This window comes from Rhinopithecus roxellana, chromosome 5, assembly GCF_007565055.1.
Source record: "Rhinopithecus roxellana isolate Shanxi Qingling chromosome 5, ASM756505v1, whole genome shotgun sequence".
Lineage (NCBI taxonomy): Eukaryota > Metazoa > Chordata > Mammalia > Primates > Cercopithecidae > Rhinopithecus > Rhinopithecus roxellana.
The window spans coordinates 85,255,978-85,279,445 of record NC_044553.1 but is presented as its reverse complement, the minus strand read 5'-3'; the positions used below and the strand labels follow the sequence as shown (position 1 = coordinate 85,279,445).

Sequence of the window (23,468 nt, the reverse complement as noted above, 5' to 3'; positions counted from 1 at the left end):
AAAACTGTGCAGCCATTTTGGAAAACAGTTTGGCAGACCCTCAAAGTTAAATGTATAGTTACTGCAATTCCATTCCTATGTATATACCTCACAGAATTCAAAACACATATTCACACAAACTTTTTTAAAGACAAATTCTCCCTCTTTCACCCAGGCTGGAGTATAGAGGTGCAATCTCGGCCTCAGCCTTCTGAGTACCTGGGACCACAGGCGAGTGCCACCATGCCCAGCTAACTTTTGTATTTTTAATTTTGCCATATTGGCCAGGTTGGTCTCGAACTCCTAGCCTCAAGTGATCCACCTGCCTCAGCCTCCCAAAGTGCTGGGATTATAGGCATGAGCCACTGCACCTGGCTACACAAAAACTTATATACAAATATTCATAGCATTATTCATAATGGTCAACATGTGGTAACTCAAATGTACATTAATTGAATAGGTGAGGAAAATTTGACATAGCCATGCAATGGAGTATTATTCAGCCATAAACGGAATGAAGTACTAATTTATGCTACAACATGGATGAACCTAGAAAACATGCTAAGTGAAAGAAGGCAGACACAGAAGGCCACATATTATATGATTCCATTTATATGAACTGTCTAGAATAGGCAAAGCCATAGAGACAGAAAGGAGATTAGTGGTTCCCAGGAGCTGGGAATGACTGCTAAAGGGCATGGGTTTCTTTTTGAAGGGTGATGGAACTGTTGTGGAATTACATAGTGTCGATGGCTGCACAACTTCTTGAATATATTAGAAAGCACTGAATTATAAATTCTAAAAGGATGAATTTTATGGTATGTGAATCATATCTCAATAATTAAAAAACTATATAGGCAATTGTGATCAGTAAGGAGATGTATATATGAAACTTCTGAATTGCTAATATTGATCTATTTTGTGACTTGGGTAGTAACTACAGTGTGTTTACAACTATCTGTTATGTAAGTTTTGTGTGTTTATATTTTATGAAATATACAATAAAGACACACCACATCATGTCTGTTGATAGATATGAATCTTTTTAAGCTTTAATTTTGGGCGTTGAAAAGAGATAAAACTGGCGTCTCTGAGTTGCCTTTTGAACAGTGTTATATCTTTGGGACGAGAATTGGTTGCTAGGTTGACTCAACAGCAAATATCAGTGATGTTTCTGAAGAGAGTGTAGGGCTGTATGATCCACCAAACCTTCTACCTCTGCCATTCACACTCTTCTATTAAAGAATTATCAAGGCATAGTAGCTCATGCCTGTCAGTCCAGCACTTAGGGAGGCCAAGGTGGGAAGATTACTTGAGGCCAGGAGTTTAAGATCAGCCTGGACAATGTAGCAAGACCCCATCTCTACATTTTTTAAGAGTCTATTTCCATAGCAAGGAAGAAATGAAAGTATAGCATCTGTCTCACTCCCTGCAAAAAAGTCTTTGCCTAGGGTTTGCATATGTGACTGGAAGCTAAATTATTGGAATGAGCTTGTTTGTTTAAGGTTAGTAAAGTGCTGGCTTCTTCGATTTCTAAAGTCATTCTGATATGTATTTGGAAAAGTAAATGTCTAACAAATTGGCTTTATATTTCCTTTAGAGATCTAGCAAAGACCAAACCTGCTTTGGACCTCATCTGTGCCACAGTCCCCTTGGGGGATGGGCCACCTGTAGCAGAAGAATAGGAGCTGAGGCATGAGCTGAAGTGGCATCACTTTAGGGCCCACTCCAATCCCACGTGGAATGTCACTAATAGTGACCTGTTTCTTTGGGTTCAAGCTTTTCATTTTCTGGGCCTCCTTTATATTGCAGATTCTTTTATTTTATAGATAGGTCTCACTATGTTGCCCAGGCTGGAGTGCGGGGGCTATTCACAGACATAATCATAGTACACTACTGCCTCAAACTTCTGGGCTCAAGCAAGCCTCCTGCCTCAGCTTTCTGGGTAGCTGGGATTGCAGATGTGCACCACTGTGCTCGGCTGCAGATTCATTTTAGGAGGTGAATACGTAATCAGTAATTTGCTAATGCCTTAGTAAAAACTTAGTGATGTGCCTGCATAGAGGGAAATCTATAATAGACACTATTGGGATTTGGCAAATTTCAATGTAGTCATATATTTCCCATTTATGACAGAAAAGATTTTAACTTAATACCTTTTATTTAACTTAATACCGCTCATCAAAAGTTTTTTGATACTTAACATTTACCATCTTCTAGACACTGTGCTAGGCATTTGCTATTATCCCATTTTCAAAATTTGTAAAAAGCAAATTTTGACCACCTCAGCCATTAGGATGGCTACTATCAAAACAGAAAATAAGAAGTGTTGATGAAGATGTGGAGAAATTGAAACTCTTGTACACTATTGGTAGGAACATAAAATGGGGCTGCTATGGAAAACAGTATGGCAACTCCTCCAAAAATTAAAAATAGAATTACTATATGATTTAGCAATTCCACTTCTGGGTATGTACCCAAAAGGATTGAAAGCAGGATCTTGAAGTAGTTGCGTACCCATGTTCACAGCAGTATTAACAATAGCCGAAAGGTGGAAGTAACCCAAGTGTTCATTGATGGATGAATGGAGAAACAAAATGTGGTACATACATATAATGGACTATTATTCAGTCTTTAAAAAGCAGGGCTGGGTGGGGTGGTTCATGCCTGTAATCCCAGCACTTTGGGAGGATGAAGCAGGAGGACACTTTGAGTCCAGGAGTTTGAGACCAGCCTGGGCAACTTAGCGAGACCTCATCTCCAGAAAAAAAAAAAAAAAAAATAGCCAGGTGTGCTGGTGCATGCATGTAGTCCTAGCTACTCTGGAGGCTGAGGCGGGAATATTGCTTGAGCCCGGGAGGTTGAGGCTGCAGTGAGCTGTGATCATACCACTGCATTCTAGTCCAGCAGCATGGACAACAGAATAAAGCCTCATCTCTCTTTAAGAAACAAAACAAAGAAACCTGACATACGCTGCAATATGGGTGAACTTTGAGGACATTATGCTAAGTGAAATAAGCCAGGTACAAAAGAACAAATACAGCATGATTCCATTTATATGAAGTTTTTAGAGTAGTCCAATTTATAAAAACAAAGTGGAATAGCAGTTACTAGGACTTGGTGGGAGAAGGAAATGGGGAGTTAATCATTGCTTAATGGGTACAGAGTTTGTTTTGCAAGATGAGTTCTGGAGATGGATGATGGTAGTGATGGTTAGTTACACAATGATATGAATGGTACTTAATGCTACTGAACTTAATTTTATGTATATTATCACAATTTAAGAAGAAACATTTAAATATAGAATGTATATTAAGAACAAGGAAGATCACTTGAAGTTCTGGCTTCTTAGGAACATAATGCTGTATATGAACATAATGCAGTATATCTGAAAACTCTTCAATTTGTTATTCAGCACATTGTTTTGATCTGTAAATAAATGCTGATAATTTTTTTTTTAAAAAAGGACACTATGGGGGCAGGGCGTGGTGACTCATGAGGCCTGTAATCCCAGCACTTAGGGAGGCCGAGGTGGGTGGATCACCTGAGGTCAGGAGTTCGAGACCAACCTGGCCAACATGGTGAAACCCCGTGTCTACTAAAAATACAAAAATTAACGGGGCATGGTGGCGGGTGCCTGTAATCCCAGCTACTCTGGAGGCTGAGGCAGGAGAATTGCTTGAATCCAGGAGGCAGAAGTTGTAGTGAGCCAAGATGGCACCACTGTACTCCTGTCTCAAAAAGAGAAAAAAAAAAACAAAAAACAAAGTATGACCTGAGGAGATTCAGAAACTTTCCCAAGGTCAGTAGTAGAGTTGAGAAGGAGTTAAGAACCTCATTTCTTGCCATATGCCATATGCAACCCGAATTTTGGATTGTCCAACCAACTTCTCAGCCTTCTCGGCTCTTATTACAAAGAAAGAAACTAAACTACCCAGCTTTCTTTTTAATAGAAGTGTTATTTATAGTTTATAATGAATGCACTGCATAAAAACTTTATAGCTTCATTATTGTGAAATGTATTCAAGATCCTACAGTAAAAGTGAAACATTCGCAAAGACTTGCGTTAATGAAGACTACACAGAAAACCTTTCTAAGGATTTGGGTGGATCAGATAGATACTTGGCAAATTTTTGAGTTGTACATTGTTACAGAAAGTCCACTTAACAGTGATCATTTGAAAAACAAAAATATAAATAGTTTCAAAAATCTTTAAAAAATCATCCGAAATGCATGATCTTCACCTCCAGCTTCTGAAGAGCCCTCATTCTCAGCGTCTTCCTTCCCTCATTTCCCACCACAGCCATCTCATGATCCTCAAGCTCATGCTTTTCCAACTCGGGTAGGGACTCTCTCAACTTTCTCCCTGTCATCCCCCAAATCAGTTGTATTGACAAAGAACCTTTTTTAACACCCTCCTTAGAGGATGAGAGTCTAGTTCCTGTCTTAGGTTGGTGCAAAAATAATTGCAGCTTTTTTTTTTGTTTTTTTGTTTTCTTGAGACGGAGTTTCGCTCTGTCACCCAGCCTGGAGTGCAGTGGCGCGATCTCGGCTCACTGCAAGCTCTGCCCCCCGGGTTCACGCCATTCTCCTGCCTCAGCCTCCCAAGTATCTGGGACTACAGGCGCCCGCCACCAGGCCCGGCTAATTTTTTTTTTTTGTATTTGTATTTTTAATAGAGACGGGGTTTCACCATGTTAGCCAGGATGGTCTCGATCTCCTGACCTCGTGATCCGCCCGTCTTGGCCTCCCAAAGTGCTGGGATTACAGGTGTGAGCCACCACAGCCAGCCTGTAATAATTGCAGTGAAATGGATACCATAGATAAGAGTGCCCATGGTAAGGGCTCGACAGTAAGAATGGAAAGAAAAATAGTTCATTTGACTCTCAAACAGTTTGGAAAGTAGTCCAGAGCTGGCTTAGTGGTTCTGTTCCTTTAAGTTCAGACCTAGATTCTTATCTGGTGCTACTGGCAAGGCCTCTGCCTAATGGTGCCAGATGGCTGTAGCCTCAGCAGCAGGATGGAAGAATGAACAAAGAAAGGGGCAACAGCAGTTCTCTTCCCCTCCCAAGAAGTTGCTCTGGGACACTTCTGCTTATCCTATTGTCCAGAACTAGTTCACATGACCACATCCAGTTACAAGCGAGGTTAGTAAATGTAGTTTGTTTGTTCGTTTGTTTGTTTGTTTATTGATTTATTTATTTTAGACAGAGTCTCACTCTGTCACCCAGGCTGGAGTGCAGTGGCATGATCTCGGCTCACTGCAACCTCCACCTCCCAGGTTCAAGCAATTCTCTGCCTCAGCCTCCATAGTAGCTGGGATTACAGGCACCTGCCACTGCACCCAGCTAATTTTTTGTACTTTTAGTAGAGATGGGGTTTCACTATCTTGGCCAGGCTGATCTGGTTTTGAACTCCTGACCTTGTGATCCACCTTCCTCAGCCTCAAGTGTGAGCCTCTGCACCCGGCCCATGTAGCATGTAGAATGTAGTCTATTCTAAGAGGTTATGCTCCCAGCTAAAAGCCTTTTCTCTCTGGAAAAAAGGAAGAATGAATTTTGGGTAACTAACACTCAGCAGTGCCCTCTACCTATACTCTAGACCCCCTCCCCTCCGACAGTCCTTGCTCCAGCATTATCCCTCCTCTCACCTCGCGTCATGGCTCTTCTCTCCTAACCTGTCCTTTCGGTAATTAATTGTGCAACCCTTACCCTCCACCATCCCCCTTGACCTTAGGTAGCCCTCTAGCGGTTGTCAGTTATTCTATTTTTCTTCAGAGCCGACTTCCTGACTTTCTCATTGCCTTTTCACATTTCAGCTTATTATAATGTGGCTTCATAGGCCATCATTGCAGTAAACCTAGTATTGCTGCAGTATCTGACCTACTTCCTAATACAGTGAACAGATGAACAGTATAATATTCACTTTATTTACACCACTAATCTTGCTTTCTTTATTGAAACCAACACTATTCTCTCTTGGCTTCAACTTTTCAAATTCCTCTAGTAAATCCTTTTTTTTTTTTTTTTTTTTTGAGAAAGGGTCTCACTCTGTCACCCACGCTGGAGTACAGTGGTACAATCTCAGCTCACTACAGCCTCGACCTCCCAGGCTCAAGTGATCCTCCCACTTTAGCCTCCCAAGTAGCTGGAACTACAGGCACACGCCACCACTTTTTTTAGAGACAGGGTCTCACTGTGTTGCCCAGGCTGGTGTTGAACTCCTGACCTCATGTGATCCTCCTGCCTCGGTCCTTCCAAAGCGTTGGGATTACAGGTGTGAGCCACTGCATCTGGCCTACATCCTCTTTTTCTACCTACTCCTTACATGTCGGTGTTCTCAGGATTCTGTCCTTGATTCTCCTGCTTTATCCTGTCTTGGTTGGCAGTCTGCTTCCATGGTTTTACTGTCACATGTATGCTGATGCCACCCAAAGCTCTATCTTTTAAAAATTTTTTTGAGACAGGGTCTTGCTCTATCACCCAGGCCAGAGTGCAGTGGTGTAATCTTGGCTCATTGCAGCCTCTACCTTGTGGGCTCAAGTAATTCTCCCACCTCAGTGTCCCAGGTAGCTTGGACCACAGGCTTGTGCCTCCATGCCTAGCTAATTTTGTTTCTTTTTCTCTTTTTGTTTTAGAGATGAGGTCTCACTGTGTTGCCCCAGGTTGGTCTCAAACTCCTGGATGCAAGCAATCTTCCCGCCTCAGCCTCCCAAAGTGTTGGAATTACAGGCATAAGCCACTATGCCCAGCAACAACTTTATCTCTAATACTTATTTTTCCTCCTAACTGCAAACCTGTATACAGATGTCTTCCATGTAGCTCATCTTTTTAACTTTTTGTTATGGAAGTGTTCAAACATAATGAAAGTAGAGATGGTAACATAACTGACTTGATACATCCATCAGCCAGCATCATCACCAGTATGAGGCAATGTTTTTTACACCACCTCCAGACCATTTTGGAGTAAATCAGACATCTTGTTTCATGGACTGGACAGCATCTTTTATCACACACAGTGTATCCTAACTTTATTATGGCCACCCAGAGGGGAAACAGACTTCTTGTATCTTAACACAGGAGGTGGTTTTGCAAATTGGAGCAAGGTGCTCACCATCTGTACCCATGGGAGTTAGGGTCTTACCCTTCTGTAGGAACTGAGAGGTTGAGGCACTACCTCCCTAAATGTGTGCATCTCCAGGAGATGGCTCCCTAGGTCCTTGAAGAAACATTCCTGCTTTGTGAGACTTGTGAGAGGCCTATTTAGTCATTGTGAAGATTCACATAAGTTTGAAAAGCATAGAGAAATCATGAAATAAAAGGGAGGAAGAGAAGTCTCTTTATTTTCAACAGGGAGAATTAAGCCTCTTAATTTTTAATTAGTATTATTCACATTGCCTGATTAAGTTACACTTTTTAGGTTTCTTTTGTTGTTTTTTTGTGTTTAAGTTTGAGTTGAATTCAAGTAAGGTCCACATTGCTTTATATTTTAAAACCTTTATAGGTTCTCTCTTTTTTTTTTTTTTTTTTTTTTTTTGTTCTTTGCAGTTTATTTGTAGAAGAATCTAGGTCATTTGTCTGTAGAATTTCTCTGTTTAGATCCCTGTGTTCTATGGCATGTTCTATGGTGAGTATACTTCATCAGAGGTGACATTTCAGTGATACTGTCAGCCACTGACTATTGCCTAGAATTATCCATTAACCTGTCTCCATGTACTTTCAACAGGATAGTCTCTAACATGTCAATGTCAACAGATCCCAGACTGAACTTATCATCTTCTCCCTCCCTTCCCATGTGCCTCTATTGCTGGACTTTCTGTTCCCTCTCATTTCTTTCTTTAGCTTCCTGTGGCACTTTGCTTCTCCAGGTCATTTTCTACACTGCTGTCTGAGCACTAGATCCAAAATGCAGATTTGATTTATCTTCCTGTTAGAAACCATAGTTGTTCCCCACCATATTTAGGATCTGGGCCTTGTCCCCTCCTCCTGCCGCATCTCTTTGCAGTCCTGTAGGTGCACTCTGGGTTCAGAGGAATTGTGCATTTTTCTATAGGGCTGAAGGTATTCTCTCCTCTGCAGTAAGCATTTCCTCCTCCTGTCTTATTCCTGGCTAATGTCTTCCAGACTCAGATATTGCTGCTTCTGAGAAGTTCTCCTGACCCTTCTCTTCCTGGATCTCTGTTCCCGCCACACCCTTTGCACAGCTGGTTCATAGCAGTTAGCACTGGGCTGGGCTGCCACTTTCTCTGCCTGACATCTCACCAGCCTGTGAGCTCCTTGAAGTCTGCACCATACCTTATTTCTGCATCCCTAGGATTTGGTGGAGTGCTAGGCACACAGTATACTTTTGTTGAAGGAAAAGAGGGAGCAAAGCATTTTAGCTTTCTCCTGTAACTTCATTCACATCACAACCCTTGATGAGTCTTCCCAAACCAGTATTTTGTTTCTCTGAAAATGATCTGCTACTTAGAAGCCACCTGGTCTCCCAGATTTTTAAAAATGTATGACTCGAAGGATAACTGCCATATATCAAACTTTAACTCTTGCAAGCTAAATACTAGTAGGGGCCGGATGTGATGGCTCACACCTGTAACCCCAGCACTTTGGGAGGCCAAGGTAGGTGGATCACTTAAGCCCAGGAGTTTAAGACCAGCCTGGGTAGCATGGCAAAACTCTATCTCTACCAAAAAAAAAAAAAAAAAAAAAAAAAAAAAATTAGCTGGGTGTGGTAGTGCGCTTCTGTAGTCCCAGCTACTTGGGAGGCTGAGGTGGGAAGATGGCTTGAGCCCAGGAGATGGAGGTTGCAGTGAGCTGAGTTCACACCACTGCACTCCAGCTTGGGCAACATAACCAGACCCTGTCTCAAACAAACAAACAAACAAACAAACAAAAAAACACTAGTAGGTAGTAATGATGAGTTATTGCTCCCTTTTTTGAGATACATTTTTAGACCGGGACATCAGTAGATAATGACTGCTTTCTTCAAGTAAGGCTGAGGCTGACCTCTAGTTACTTTAGACAGATGCAGCATTGTTATTTTAATATCCAAAATAGTACAATTCAGAGGCAGAACCTAAGAGATTACAGTGGTTGGCTTAAATAATTTAATCTTTGAATACATTTACTTATCCCTCTCTATTAATGACCAAACCTTGAAGGAAGGAGATGTTACAAGGGCTGGTTGGAGCTGTCTCCTCTGGAACTCTGAAGAAATGAACTGGGATAGATATCTCAAGACACATGGTTCTTTGGCTGGGCGCACGGTGGCTCACACCTGTAATCCAGTATTGAGAATAAATATATGTGGTAATGCTCAGCTTTGAAGGGAAGAAAAATGGACCCTTTCTGGCTCCCTCCTCTATGCCAAGAGAAGAGAACCACAGCCTAGAAAAGGAAGTAGAAAACACCTTCCTGTGTGACCCAAGAGTTGAGTCACTGCAGGTTGTGGCATTGTGGTTAGGGATTTCAGAGAAGTGGTGTTCTAAGATTTACTTGGCCTTGCCTTTATATTCTTTTATAGGGAATGTAGGAAATTCAAACTATGTGTGAGAGCAGGACTCTTTAAGAGCCGTTCCAGTGAGAAATCAGTGGGTCTGCATTTGTTTGCCACTTCTTTTTTTTTCTAGTAGGGATGGGGTCTTGCTATGTTGCCCAGGCTGGTCTTGAACTCTGGCCTCAAGCAATCCTCCTGCCTTAGACCCCAAAGTGCTGGGATTACAGGCGTGAACCACTACGGCCAGCCTGTTTGCTACTTCTCACCAGAAACTGTTTTATTAAAATGACATACAATATTACAGATTTCGGGAAGTCTTAGGTTACACCATCAGTTTCAAGGAAAAGGAAAAGGATAGGGTGGGGAGAAAAACCACAAAGATGCCTCATCCAGTTGAACTAATCTGTAATCTCTAGCATGTGTCAGGTCTTCCCTTGTTACCTCATTGAAACCACTATGTGAGGTAGGACAGGTTTAGAAACTGAACCTGACTAGAGATCTGGACTGTCCTAGGAAGTTAGTGGGCAGATGGCAGGGCTTCTTTTCTTTGCATCCAGTGTAGCATTTGGCTAACTGAGGCTGTCTGAGTATTCTGTGCTTTCAGCCCAAAGTAGTAGGGAATGCAGTCTGCTGGTTTGAGGTTTCTTGGGCAGACTCACCAGGATGCTAGCCCAGGGCCTGGGGCAGGGAGCTACCCATCAAAACTGGTAATTTGCAAAGCTGTAGTCACCAGCCTGATGTGTCTTTTTAAAAATTCTTTCTGGAACAAGGCAGAGTGTAACCATTTTTTTTTTTTTTCTTTTTGAGATGCGGTCTCACTTTGTCTCCCTGGCTGGAATGCAGTGGTGCGATCTCACCTCGCTGCAACCTCTGCCTCCCGGGTTCAAGCGATTCTCCTACCTTAGCCACCCGAGTAGCTGGGACTACAGGCATGTGCTACCATGTCCAGCTAATTTTTGTATTTTTAGTAGAGACAGGGTTTCACCATGTTGGCCAGGCTGGTCTCAAACTCCTGACCTCAAGTGATCCACCTGCGTCGGCCTCCCAAAGTGCTGGGATTACAGGTGTAGAGCACTGCACCAAGGTGTAAACAATTTTCAAACATCACATGCTCTAAAGAACAGTATTTTATTCCTGGGGACTGTTGCTGTTTCTTCTTCTCATTAGCTACTGGAAATATTGAAGTTTTGTCAACATGTTAACAATAGCAGGTCTTGTCTTCTCAGAGGAGCTCAACAGTCTTGTTCTGAATGGATATGGTCATGTGACTTCATGAAGCCAGAGCAATCCTCTTCTTACCTCCACCCCTGCCTGTGCTGGAACCAGGTTCTAGGGTGCCATCAGCTGACAGTCTGTCTGAGAAAGCCTGAGCTGGCTCATCACGGTCTACAGGTGCTCAGAGGGTTGACATGAGTTTGGTTCAGAGAGATGTACATTCCAAAGCCTATCTTTAGAAGATGACAGCATCTGTTCTCCTTAGGCAAGAAGGACAGATGTAACTGGAGAACCAATTAGCAGGAAACATAACTGATGTTGTAAATCATCTCAGTTACTATCTTGAACTAAATTTTTAAGTGTATTTTGTATTCATATATATATTTTAACTCAAGGATCACATTCATGCAAAGGCATCTATTAACACCGTATTTGTATCATTTGCTCTCGAGGTTAACGCTGGTGTATGTTAGATGGATATGTTCCGAAGTGACTGGCCTGGATCCCCACAGTCACTTTCCTTGAGTCCCCAGTGCCACTATCTGTGCCCCTGTCTTTCTCAGTCATGGTCCTCACTGCCTCTGAGAAAACCTACCTGTCATGGAGGCAATATGAGAGCAGAGTGGGGAGGAAGGAGATGTTACAAGGGCTGGTTGGAGCTGTCTCCTCTGGAACTCTGAAGAAATGAACTGGGACAGATATCTCAAGACACATGGTTCTTTGGCTGGGCGCACAGTGGCTCACACCTGTAATCCAGCACTTTGGGAGGCTGAGGCAGGTGGATTGCCTGAGGCCAGGGGTTTGAGACCAGCCTGGGCAACATGGAGAAACCTTGTCTCTACAAAAAAATACAAATTAGCCAGGTGTGGTGGCGCATGCCTGTAGTCCCAGCTACTTTGGAGGCTGATATGTGAGAATTGCTTGAGCCTGAGAGGTTGAGGCTGCAATGAGCCATGTTTGTGCCACTGCACTCCAGCCTGGGTGACAGAATAAGATCATGTCAAAAAAAAAGAGACAAGTTTCTTGAGGTTGTATAGTCTTTGGGAGTTAAATGCACCAAATAAAATTCAGATGTCTGCATTGTATTGGTAGTAACCAAATGAGTTTACCTAAATAACAGTCTCTCCAAAGGTTATTGCCCAAATTACATTGTATGGATAAGAGAAATTCTACTTACTTCAAATGGCCTGAATTAACCCCGGCATCCCCCATTCCCCACCCTCTAGTTTGGACTTCTAGTAACATTGCAACTTCATTTTTAATAAACTAGTATTTCAGGTACAACCTTGTTCTAACAATTAGCAGTCGCATCCCTTTAAAATTCCAGGAATTTGGCTGGGCGTGGCAGCTCACACCCATAATCCTTGCACTTTGGGACGCCGAGGTGGGTGGATCACCTGAGGTCAGGAGTTCCAGACCAGCCTGGCCAACATGGTGAAACCTGTCTCTACTGAAAATACAAAAATTAGCCGGGCATGGTGGCGCACGCCTGTAATCCCAGCTACTCGGGAAGCTGAGGAGGAGAATTGCTTGATCCGTTGGGTGGAGGTTGCAGTGAGCCGGGATCGTGCCAGTTCACTCCAGCACGGGTGAAAGAGCAAAACTCCATCTAAAACAAACGATTTGAAATAATTTTTAAATTAACTTCCAAGAATTCCTTTTGCATGGGGCTAAATCTGCCATGTATAATATTTGAGTCTGTAACTTGAAAAGCCATTAGTACCCTCTCAGCACCAAGTGAGGATGCAGAGTCTTTGTTTTTCTCCTGATTTCACTGATTTGTTATTCCTGACAAGTCACAAACATTTCTATCCTATTCATATGTAGAAACAATTTGGAAAAACTGCACACTAAGAGGCCCCTAGCTTTTCTGCATGTCTGTTATTCTACCAGTGGGCTGCCTGTGGCTCAGCAGACCCTCCTGTGTGTCAGCCCACTTTGAAACCCATCTCTCTTGACTTGCTAAGAGCCCTGGTAGCAACAGGGGTCACAGCAGTAGGGAGAATGGGATAGTCTTATGCTGTCAAATAAAATAAAATAAAAAATAAACCTCAGTCATCAAGTAATTATATATGAGTCTCTAACCAAAGGGTGATTCAGTTGCTGTTAAACAGTTGGAGCTATTTAGCCTTGCTGAAATTCTTCCTCTGCAATGTGTGGATAGCGATACCAGCAGAGAATGCGAGAACGTGCACCTATCTGTAGAATGTGTATCACAATGTGGTGTGTAGAGGCAGACAATTATTATCCATTTCCTGTCTCTGGCTTCTTTCAGGGATTTACTCACTAGCCCTGAAATAGAAGTGCTGTTCACAGATATTGCTAAGGTCAGGTAAGGCTGTTTTGATTTCTTCCTTACCGCCTGGTTGCATCATTCTGTTGATGCACTTATGTTCTTGTTCCACTCTGATAGAGCCTGGAGAGGTTTATCAAGGCCAAAGGTAACATCTGGGGCCTGAAAGATCAGAGTAGTACTCGGTGTATATTATTACCAGCACTCAGGAGAGAACCTACAAGGCTGTGCCAGTGTATAAACAGTAAGTGAAAAATGAGAGCCTTTCACATTGCTTCCAAATCTGTTTGACATGAGAACTTCCTTGAAGTTTCAGGCTCCTCTTGTCCTACAATGTCCTCTTAAAAGAGAAGAAAGAGCAGCAATTAAACACTAGGTCTCACCTGACCTGGACTTACAGATGAGTTGACTTGATGCACAGTTAGAGAAAGGGAAAGTTCCCTCAGGCATAACAGCCAGACACATATTCCTTACACATTACAATGTTCGCATTTTTCATCATTACCCTAAGCTTCATGAAAAATTAGCGAGACCATTTCTTATGACCTTTGAACCAGAAGAATTTGCCACAGCACTCTGATAAAGAAATAGCTTTAAGGCTGGGCATGGTGGCTCATGCCTGTAATCCTAGCACTTTGGGAGGCTGAGGTGGGAGGATCACTTGAGGTCAGGAGTTCAAGACCAGCCTGACCAACATGGCGAAACCTTGTCTCTACTAAAAATACAAAAATTAGCTGGGCATGGTGGTGCATGCCTGTAATCCCAGCTACTTGGGAGGCTGAGGCAGGAGAACCCCTTGAATCTGGGAGATGGAGGGTGTAGTGAGCTGAGATCGCGCCATTGCATTCCAGCCTGAGTGCAAATCAAGACTCTGTCTCAAAAAAAAAAAAAAAAAAAAAAGGAATGGCTTTAATATTACCCAGTTCATCCTGCTCTTACAAAATGTTAACATCCCATCAGCCTCCTCACTCCTCTTAAAAAAAACTGTAGCAGATGGGTTACAATTCATGTTTTCTACAACAATATACTAGAACCAGGATTCAGATAATCCTAGAACTAGGGTTCTGTTCTACCAGTCCTTTGGGTACCTCAATACTATTGGCACAGTAGGCATTAGAGGAGAAAGCTCTTAAGAGGTGACATCAGGTTGGCATATATTTGTTGATTCAGTTCTGTAATTAGAATAGTTTAACATAAATTTGTAATCCTAGAGCAACTTTCATATTTTGTTCTTAAAGGTTATGGCAATAGAATAAAAAAATACTCACTGTGGCATAGATTGCTAGCTATCCACCAAAATCTATTCTCATTCTCTTCTGGACATAAGCTAGACCTGCATTTGCTGAGCAGTGCCAAAAGTGAGCAGGAGTAATGTGCCACTTTCAGGCCAGAGTCTTGAAAAGAGGAGGTGCGCTTTCTCGATGCTTTCTTTCTCTCCTGCTGCCTTGAACCTGGAGAGACCTAGACTTAGCCACACAGATGGCAAAGTCCTAGGTATGGGAGCCACAAGCCAGGTCTCTGAAAAACTGCATAAAGGAAAGCCTCCTGCTGACCTGGAATACCTACCCTGGATGTTAAACGAACAAGAAATAAACTGTTTCAGCCATTATTTGGGGGGAGTTGCTATGGCAGTTAATTTACTCTAATAACCTTACTTAAAATAATATTACGTATTATGCTTATAACTAGGCCAGGCATGGTGGTTCACACCTGTAATCCTAGCTCTTTGGAAGGTCATGATGGGAGAATTACTTGAGCCCAGGGTTGGAGACCAGCCTGGAAAACACAGTGAGACCCTGTCTCTACTAATAATCCCAAAAAAAGGGGAAAAAAATGATTAAAGTCTGAAAGGATACAGTAGTAAAACCTGGGGAGTAGGTTTGGGACCTCTGTTATACACGTTATCATCCAATTTTACAGAGAATTTCAATTGCCAGTAAGGGAAGGGGGGAAGAAAGCAAAACAGTGCAAGTACAAACTATTTGTCATAGGAGTTCTTCTTTGACGCCCCTGATCCTCAGTGAACTTCCTTTGACTCCTTTAGGACTCATTGTCACAAGTCCTTACATGGCACTGAAACTGTGCAAATTATACAGCAGAGTTGGTTCTTCCTGAATATTCTAGGGGGGCAAAAAAAGAGCAGAGTTGGGAACAGGAAGGTAGGCCACTCAGGCAGGGCCTTTCAAGGTATTAATCCCTTTAGAGGGGGCTGGCCCTTAGCTTTGTGGATACAGAAACACAAGGTTGCTGAGTGCATAGCTCATCAGGCTTTCAGACCCACAGACTCATGCTAATGGTGCTGGATCAACCTAAGTGCCCATGCATAATTATGTTAAGCAGTAGTCCTTCCAGCGTCCACTGTCTAGAAGCTCTTGCCCATATTAAGGCATGTGGGAAACCAACTGAATAGCCAGAAGGCTGTTTGGTGAGATGGCATTGGAGTAAATGGAGTTGGACAATGTTGACAGAATCCACCACCCAGGTTGGGAATTAATCTAATGAACCCCCGACAGAAGTTAGTACCCTTCCAGCACCTGTAACGAGAGCAGAGTGATGGCCTGAATTAGTGACCAAAATCCTATGAAATTCAATCTCTCTTCCTGGGGAATGTTGCTGTAAGATTGCCAAATTCTCTTTAGGTTCATTTTTTAGGCTTTGTGCAGCTTTTTTCTAATACAAGTGAGTACTGTTTTCTCTCACGTTTATCTGAGTCCACATCCTGGTTTGCATGATTGGACTTGGGTAGTCCCCAAGTTCTGTGACTTATCCACTGGATTGAGCACTTTAATTCCTCTGTATTTCTTCTTGGTCATATGAGGACTGAATGAAAGCGCTTGGCAAATAGTTCTGAAAAGTTAGTTAATATTATTTAACTCCAGTTTGGGGCCTTTTTATGACTATTCCTTAAAGTGCAATGACCAAAATATAAATTTATAGAGTATAAATCTGTTATAATTGTACACCTAATATTATAAATCAGCAGGCATACCCTGGTGTCTTACATCTAATAAGAACCTAATGGTTGATGTGATTTAAGGAGAGTGCTGAGATAAACATGGAGGTGAAAGTAGAAGGCCGGGCGCGGTGGCTCAAGCCTGTAATCCCAGCACTTTGGGAGGCTGAGACGGGCGGATCATGAGGTCAGGAGATCGAGACCATCCTGGCTAACACGGTGAAACCCAGTCTCTACTAAAAAAATACAAAAAACAAGCTGAGCGAGGTGGCGGGCGCCTGTAGTCCCGGCTACTCGGGAGGCTGAGGCAGGAGAATGGCGTAAACCCGGGAGGCGGAGCTTGCAGTGAGCTGAGATCCGGCCACTGCACTCCAGCCCGGGCGACAGAGCGAGACTCCATCTCAGAAAAAAAAAAAAAAAAGTAGAAACATCCCGGAATTGTCCAAGATCTGTGCAGTAGGCTGGGCGTGGTGGCTCATGCCTATAATCCCAGCACTTTGGGAGGCTGAGGCAGGCGGATCACTTGAGGTCAGAACTTTGAGACCAGTCTAGCCAACATGGCAAAACCCTGTCTCTACTAAAAATACAAAAACAAATTTACTAGGCATGGTGGCACACACCTGTAATCCCAGCTACTCAGGAGGCTGAGGCAGGAGAATTGCTTGAACCCAGGAGGTGGAGGTTGCAGTGAGCCAAGATTGTGCCACTGCACTCCAGCCTGAGTGACAGTGCAAGACTTTGTCTCAAAAACAAAACCAAAAAAAAAAGTCTGTAAAGTCCAGGATTGAGTTGTCAACAGAGTAAAGACTTGATATTGACTTGAAGGTTAATTAAAACTTTCATTCTCTTAAGTCTAAAGTATCCTCTCCATATTTTGAGATTTGAAGTCCATAATGACTTTACTCATACCTTTTTGTCTTTTTAATAAAAGATTTTTATAGATGTTTTATTTGGTTCACATTTTTCTCTTGGTTCACAATGTCTTTGGCCTGTTGTCATATTCTTCTCCTCCTACCCCTGCCCCCGATACCTTTTTATCTAGTTGTCTGGATCTTCTCCAGGTCAGGGCCTTTTATATGACTATTCCTTAAAGTGTAATGGCCAAAAGATAAATACAGAATTCTTGCTGTAGGTGTATCTTACCTTTAAGAATAGGTCTGGGTGACACAAGGGCTGGGGAGGAAAAAAAGAATAGGATAAAGTTTTCTGTCTTGTTTCCAATATCTCTTGGTAGCAATTCCTTGGTTGACCTCATGGGTATTTGTTATGGTAATTTTTTATTTTTATATTTCCTCAGAATTTTGGCTTTGGATCGAGTTTGGGTTCAAGAGGTAAAGCTCAAAATTATAATTTAAATTCATGATGAGTCTATGCTGCTCTTAATCCAAACCTTTAACACAAATCTCTGCCAATATTAAGATAGGCCATGTCTACCTTGTTACTGCCCCTTCCCCACCAATACCGGGACCCTAAGAATACAATCTATGTCAATGTTCTGTTCTCTGATAGTTCAGATCCCTGTTTGATGGAGTCAGAGTATTTAGTCCTCACCCTAAATGTAGCATCCAACTTAGGTGGGAAAATATTCAAAGCTGTGAGAATATAGCACTAGTTCTTAAAGTGCTGGACTCATGAGGAATTCCTTAGGAGACAAATTGCATAGTAAAGGATAGAGGTTGAGCATCCCTAATACAGAAATCCAAAATCGGAAGTCTTCCAAAATCTGAGACTTTTTGAGCACCAATATGACATTACAAGTTACCCTGAACACACTGTATTAATGGTATGTCATATTTTCTGCTATTAAGTACCTATGTGTGAAAAAGCAAGAAAATTACTGCCTATCAGTAGCATATAAATTCAGAGTCAGGAAGATGGTGATGCCAAACAATCAGATTGTCCACATGGGTGGCTGTGATAGTGACACCTTTGTTTTCTGATGGTTCAGTGTGCACAAACTTTGTTTCATGCGCAAAATGATTTAAAATATTATATAAAATTACCTTCAGGTTATGTGTATAAACTGTGTATGAAACACAAATTTTGTGTTTAGACTTGAGTTCCATCCCTAAGATTTCTCAATATACTTAATGCAAATATTCCAAAATCTGAAAAAATAAAACAAAAAGTCTAAAACACTTCTGGTCCCAAGCCTTTGGATAACAGGTACTCAACCTATACAAACTTTGGAGCCAGATGGCCTAGATTCGGATCCTGATTCTGGCACTTAACAGCTGTGTAACTTGCGTGGTTACTTCTCTTTGGCTTCAGTTTCCTCATCCACAGAATAGGCACATTTTAGTTGCCTCACAGAATTGTTCTGAGTCTTAAATAAGAATTTATGTTAAGCAGTTAGAACAATGCCTGGGATCTTGTAAATAATCAATAAATGTTAGATATTTCTTTTAGAATGTTTCAGATTGGCTTTTTATTTATAAAATATTGTAATATGTGAATTTCTTGGACAGGCATGATGGCTCATGCCCATAATCCCAGCACTTTGGGAGGATGAGGTGGGAGGATCAGTTGAGGTCAGAAGTTCGAGACCAGCTTGGGCAACATAGCAAGACCTCATTTCTACTAAAAGAAAGTTAAAAAAAAAAGGAGAATCTCTGTATTTTTGCTAAATTAATAGTACTTAATTTCCTTTAAAATTGTTGGTTCTTTTTGATATTTTACTTCTACTCTATCACTCTGGGATATCTGAGGTCTAATTGTTCACCATTTTTTTATTGTTGGGTTAAGTCAATTGGTATCTCTTAGTTCCAGTTTCCAACATCTGCAAAACTATTCATAATAGGATCAAGATAATCTTCCCACAATCATTTGACATTTTAAATTTTGCTGTGACAAAATGATTATATGTGTACTTTGTCACATATTATCATTGTGGCCTAGGCTAGTAAGAGTTGGAGATAGCACAGAAAATTCATCTTGCCATCCCTCATTTGTTTCCAGGCTGCCACCTAAAAGACTTCGGAGATTTGAGTTTTACTCCAGTCCCCAAAGATGATCTCTACAACAACCTGATAGTGAATCCGCGCTCAGTGGGTCTTGCCAACCAGGAACTGGCTGAGGTGGTTAGCAGAGCTGTGTCAGATGGCTATAGCTGTGTCACACTGGGAGGAGACCACAGGTAAGCTGGGAGCCAGGGGTGGTGAGGGGCTGGATTACATGGTGCTTTGGGCTCATCACTTAGCTTCTTTACCTGTTTCCTCATCTGGAGAAAAATACTCTACAGAATTTTTAGGGTAGATATTAAAATAAACAGCATTTAAATGTCTAAGATCCCGAGCTGCTGAAGGTGCACCGTGGCTTTCTTTGTATGACACATTGTACAGTAAGAACATGTACATTCAGACACAGCAAGTTCAGAGGTTCATGTGCCTAGGCAAGGTTCCTAGGCACTGTGTTACATGTTTGTCTCCTGGGAAGCTTTCTTGAGACACTATCTTTTGACTTTGGAGAATTAGAAAGATCCATTGATAGGCTGAATTTGAGAGTTTTTGTTAGCATTTCTGCTAACAGAACTGTTAGAAATCCCCTTTGGCATGTTATTACATTTTCTTTCTTTCTTTCTTTCTTTTTGAGACAGGGTCTGGCTCTGTCTCCCAGGCTGGAGTACAGTGGCATGATCTCGGCTCACTGCAACCTCCACCTCCTGGGCTCAAGCCATCTTCCTACCTCAGCCTCCCAAGTAGCTGGGACTACAGGTGTACACCACCATGCCTGGCTCATTTTTGTATTTCTTGTGGAGAGGGGGTTTGGCCATGTTGCCCAAACTGGTCTTGGACTCCTGAGCTCAAGCGATCCTTCCACCAAGGCCTTCCAAAGTTCTGGGATTACAGGTGTGAGCCATTGTGCCCAGCCATGAATACATTTTCTGCCTCCACAATATGGACCCTAGTGACTCATGCAATCAGTCCTTTGATCCTGTCTCCTCCTGAATTAGCATGTACTTGATTGAGCACTGTTCTGATATTTTCTCAGCAGTGCTACAGATTGTAGGAAATTTGTGATATATTAAGGCCTAGATGAAATAAATATACATGGAATAAAACAACAATATTGAATTCTACAGAATTTCAAAGGAGAAAGAGATCAATCTGGACTAAAATAGATTTCACAAAGGAATATGATTTGAACTAAGCAATGAAGGTCTTTGGTAGGAAAAAGGCACTGAAGTACTAGGAGTATTGAGCACTCCATACGTATTCTCAGTTCATCCTGCTAACAATGCTATGTGGTAGATATGGTTTTATCATTTACTGCTGGAAGCATGTAGGGACAGACATATGAGAACTTATCCAAGGTGGGCACAGTGGTGCATGCCTGCAGGCCCAGCTACTCAGGAGGCTGAGGTGGGAGGATCGCTTGAGCTCAGGAGTTTGAGGCCAGTCTGGGCAACACAGTGAGATCAGTTCTCTTAGAAATAAATAAATAAGAAAGAAAGAACACTTATGCAAGGTCTAGAACCAGGAAAGAGAGCTGGAATTCAAATCCAGTGTGACTCTTCTGGTGATTATTTTCCCTGAGGTGCTGAGAGAGCTTTTCAGATCACTGAAAAGAAATCTTTGTTACATCTGGAGACGCAGGTAGATTCCTCCTTGGGAGGAAAAAAAAAAGACTCAGGTTGAAGAAAATGGTCACACCCAGGTTCTCTACTGAGATGACAAGGCCATTCAATTAAAGTAACCAGTGGGCAAGTCTCCTGCCTCCTTTCTCAGTGTGGTCTCTGGAAATTTAGTCTGTCTTCTGGTCTGACTTCTGGTCAAGTCTCACTGTTTGGGGACCACTGATCAATGTGATTACCAGAGATCTTGTTTTCTTGTGGCTATCTGTATTGCAGCCATGTTACTGATTACCAGCTCAATGTTAAAACCTAGGCAATCTGAAATTCTAGAGAGGAAGAGGTAAGTGCATAACTTGAATAGCTGTTGAACATTTTCAAGAAGAGGCATTTTTAGGTCACTGCTCCTTTTATGTGGTATAACATATATTACTACCTTAATCATCAAAGCAACTCTGATTTACACAGGTCAAGTATTATTATTATCCCTATCTCATAGAAAAGGAAACTGAAGTCTGAAGAAATTAGATGCTTTGTCTTCAGTCACACAGCTCTTCCTGGACTAAAACTCTAGTATTCTGACTTAATCCACTGCCTTTTCACTAGACCATGCTATTCCTCAAAAGACCCAACCAGTGTGGGACATGGAGCCTAGAATAGCTGTCTCATGCTATATTGACCAAGAAGGATGGTTGCAGTCCTAAGATGCTTAAGCTGCATTTCCCATGTATGTCAAATTCCTTGGTTACTGGGAAGTTATCCCACATTTATTTCATCAGGTGTATTCTTAGAATTGAGACAGGACAGTTGGCTAATTTAAGCGGAGCCCAAGGACAAGGAAAGGCAAACACAGAAAAACACTTTAAGAATATTTGAGGCCGGGCATGGTGGTTCAAGCCTGTAATCCTAGCACTTTGGGAGGCTGAGCTGGGTGGATCACTTGTGGTCAGGAGTTCAAGACCAGCCTGGCCAACATGTTGAAACCCCATCTCTACTAAAAATACAAAAAATTAGCCAGGTGTGGTGGCATGTGCCTGTAATCCCAGTTACTCAGGAGGCTGAGGCAGGAAAATAGCTTGAACCCAGGAGGTGGAGGTTGTAGTGAGATGAGATTGCGCCACTGCACTCGAGCCTGGGCAACACAGCGAGACTCTGTCTCAAAAAAAAAAAAAAAAAAAATTGAATGCCATGCTAATATATATAAGGTAACATGCAATAAATCTTTTTACTTAGTGGTCTAAATGAGGTCTTTAATTTGTTTACCCTGTTAATGTCTCCAAGAGCTTTTCTTTCAGAGTTTGGTGAGTTGTTACCTATAGACCATATCATTTACCAAGATTTCTTTTTTTTCACTTTTGGAGACAGGGTGTCACTATGTTGCCCAGGCTGGTCTTGAACTCTGGGCTCATGTGATCCTCTCACCTCAGCTGAGTAGCTAGGATTACAGGTGTACACCATCTTGTCTGGCTTAACTTGATTTCATTCATTGAACAAATATTTGAGGTTCTTTTTTGAGCCAGGGCTAATGGATAAAGTTACGTGGATTTGCGGACAGCAGTGACATCTGTCACACTGCAGGGTAGCCAGTCACCAGCTTGGAATCTCTAGGGCTTTATATTTTTTCTTCCTGTCTAAATCACTCAAGGTTAATCTTTGGGAACTACAACTGCAGGTCTTGCTTCACCCAAACCCAGCCTCCGTCTAGGCCCTGGTTTGCCCTGTGGAGAGAGTGTAAGTTGTTTTGTCTGAGGACATTTGTTATTCATCATGTTTGCCAAGCAGAGGGCCTTCAAGATTATATTTGTTCTTTGCAGCCTGGCAATTGGTACCATTAGCGGCCATGCCCGACACTGCCCAGACCTTTGCGTTGTCTGGGTTGATGCCCATGCTGACATCAACACACCCCTTACCACTTCATCAGGAAATCTCCATGGACAGCCAGTTTCATTTCTCCTCAGAGAACTACAGGACAAGGTCAGTGGGCCGAAATGAAAAGGTGAATGCTTGCAGGGTTTTGCTGGGGTTGGTCTAGTTCAGTAAGATTGTGGTGAAGGGTGGGGTTGAGTGTGGATTACCACTCCTTCATTTGTTCATCACTATTATGGACCAGGCAGTCTGCCAGATGCTAGGGGTATAAAGACTAGGACATGGTCCCTGTTCTTTGCGGGGGGGCTCATAACCTTGTAAGAAAGCAAGGAGGGGTAGTAACTATAGCGACTGGTATACCCACAGCCTGAGGACTTCTTGGTTAGAGGCTCCCAGGCCATATTCTCAGACACACTGATCTAGAAGACAAATAAAACCATGCTCTGGGTAACATTTTCCTGAGCAGCTCAGAAGATATGGGAGTCCCTGTTAGGCATAGACTAGAATCTGTATATCCCTCCCCTCAGTGAGAGACCAAGTCAAACCAGGACACTACAAAGATTATTCATTGGGCAGAAGTCCTGTGTCAGCTGTTGTCCAACTTGAGATGGCAACCAGGTTATGCTTCAAGAACCAATCTGTAAACAAGTCAGTAATGTGCAATGGGATAGAAAAGGGCTAATCAGCAATATTCCTGCTACTAGGTAAGTTAATGAGAAACCAAGACAACCTTAGAGATTTTATTCTTCGTGAGAAAGCACTACTGTTCCTCAGCTGCCCTTCTGAAACATTTCCACCTTGTATCACTTCTCCTTCCCCGAGGCGTGTGTCCTGTGTTGCTCTAAACTTACCCTGTGGGTGGCAGAAGAAAGTAGATTGCATACCCAGGGAGGCACATGGTGATGATCTTGGTGAGACCAAGAATTCTTGATTAATCCTGTCCATTCCTCCCTTTCATAGGTACCACAACTACCAGGATTTTCCTGGATCAAACCTTGTATCTCTTCCCCAAGTATTGTGTATATTGGTCTAAGAGACGTGGACCCTCCTGAACAGTAAGTTGATGCATTTGGCTGAAGTTTAGGGCCCATCCTAGCCAA

General features: G+C 42.3%; 1 protein-coding gene across 1 annotated transcript in view; it reads left to right on the top strand.

The window, feature by feature from the left end:
* ARG2 (arginase 2) overlaps positions 1 to 23,468 on the top strand; it is a 34,929-nt gene that overhangs the window by 6,604 nt on the left and 4,857 nt on the right. The window contains exons 3-5 of the mRNA XM_010366663.1: positions 18,891 to 19,068; positions 22,317 to 22,476; positions 23,329 to 23,423. Of these exons, the coding sequence (XP_010364965.1) occupies positions 18,891 to 19,068; positions 22,317 to 22,476; positions 23,329 to 23,423 (433 nt within the window). The remainder of the gene's footprint in view (positions 1 to 18,890; positions 19,069 to 22,316; positions 22,477 to 23,328; positions 23,424 to 23,468) is intronic.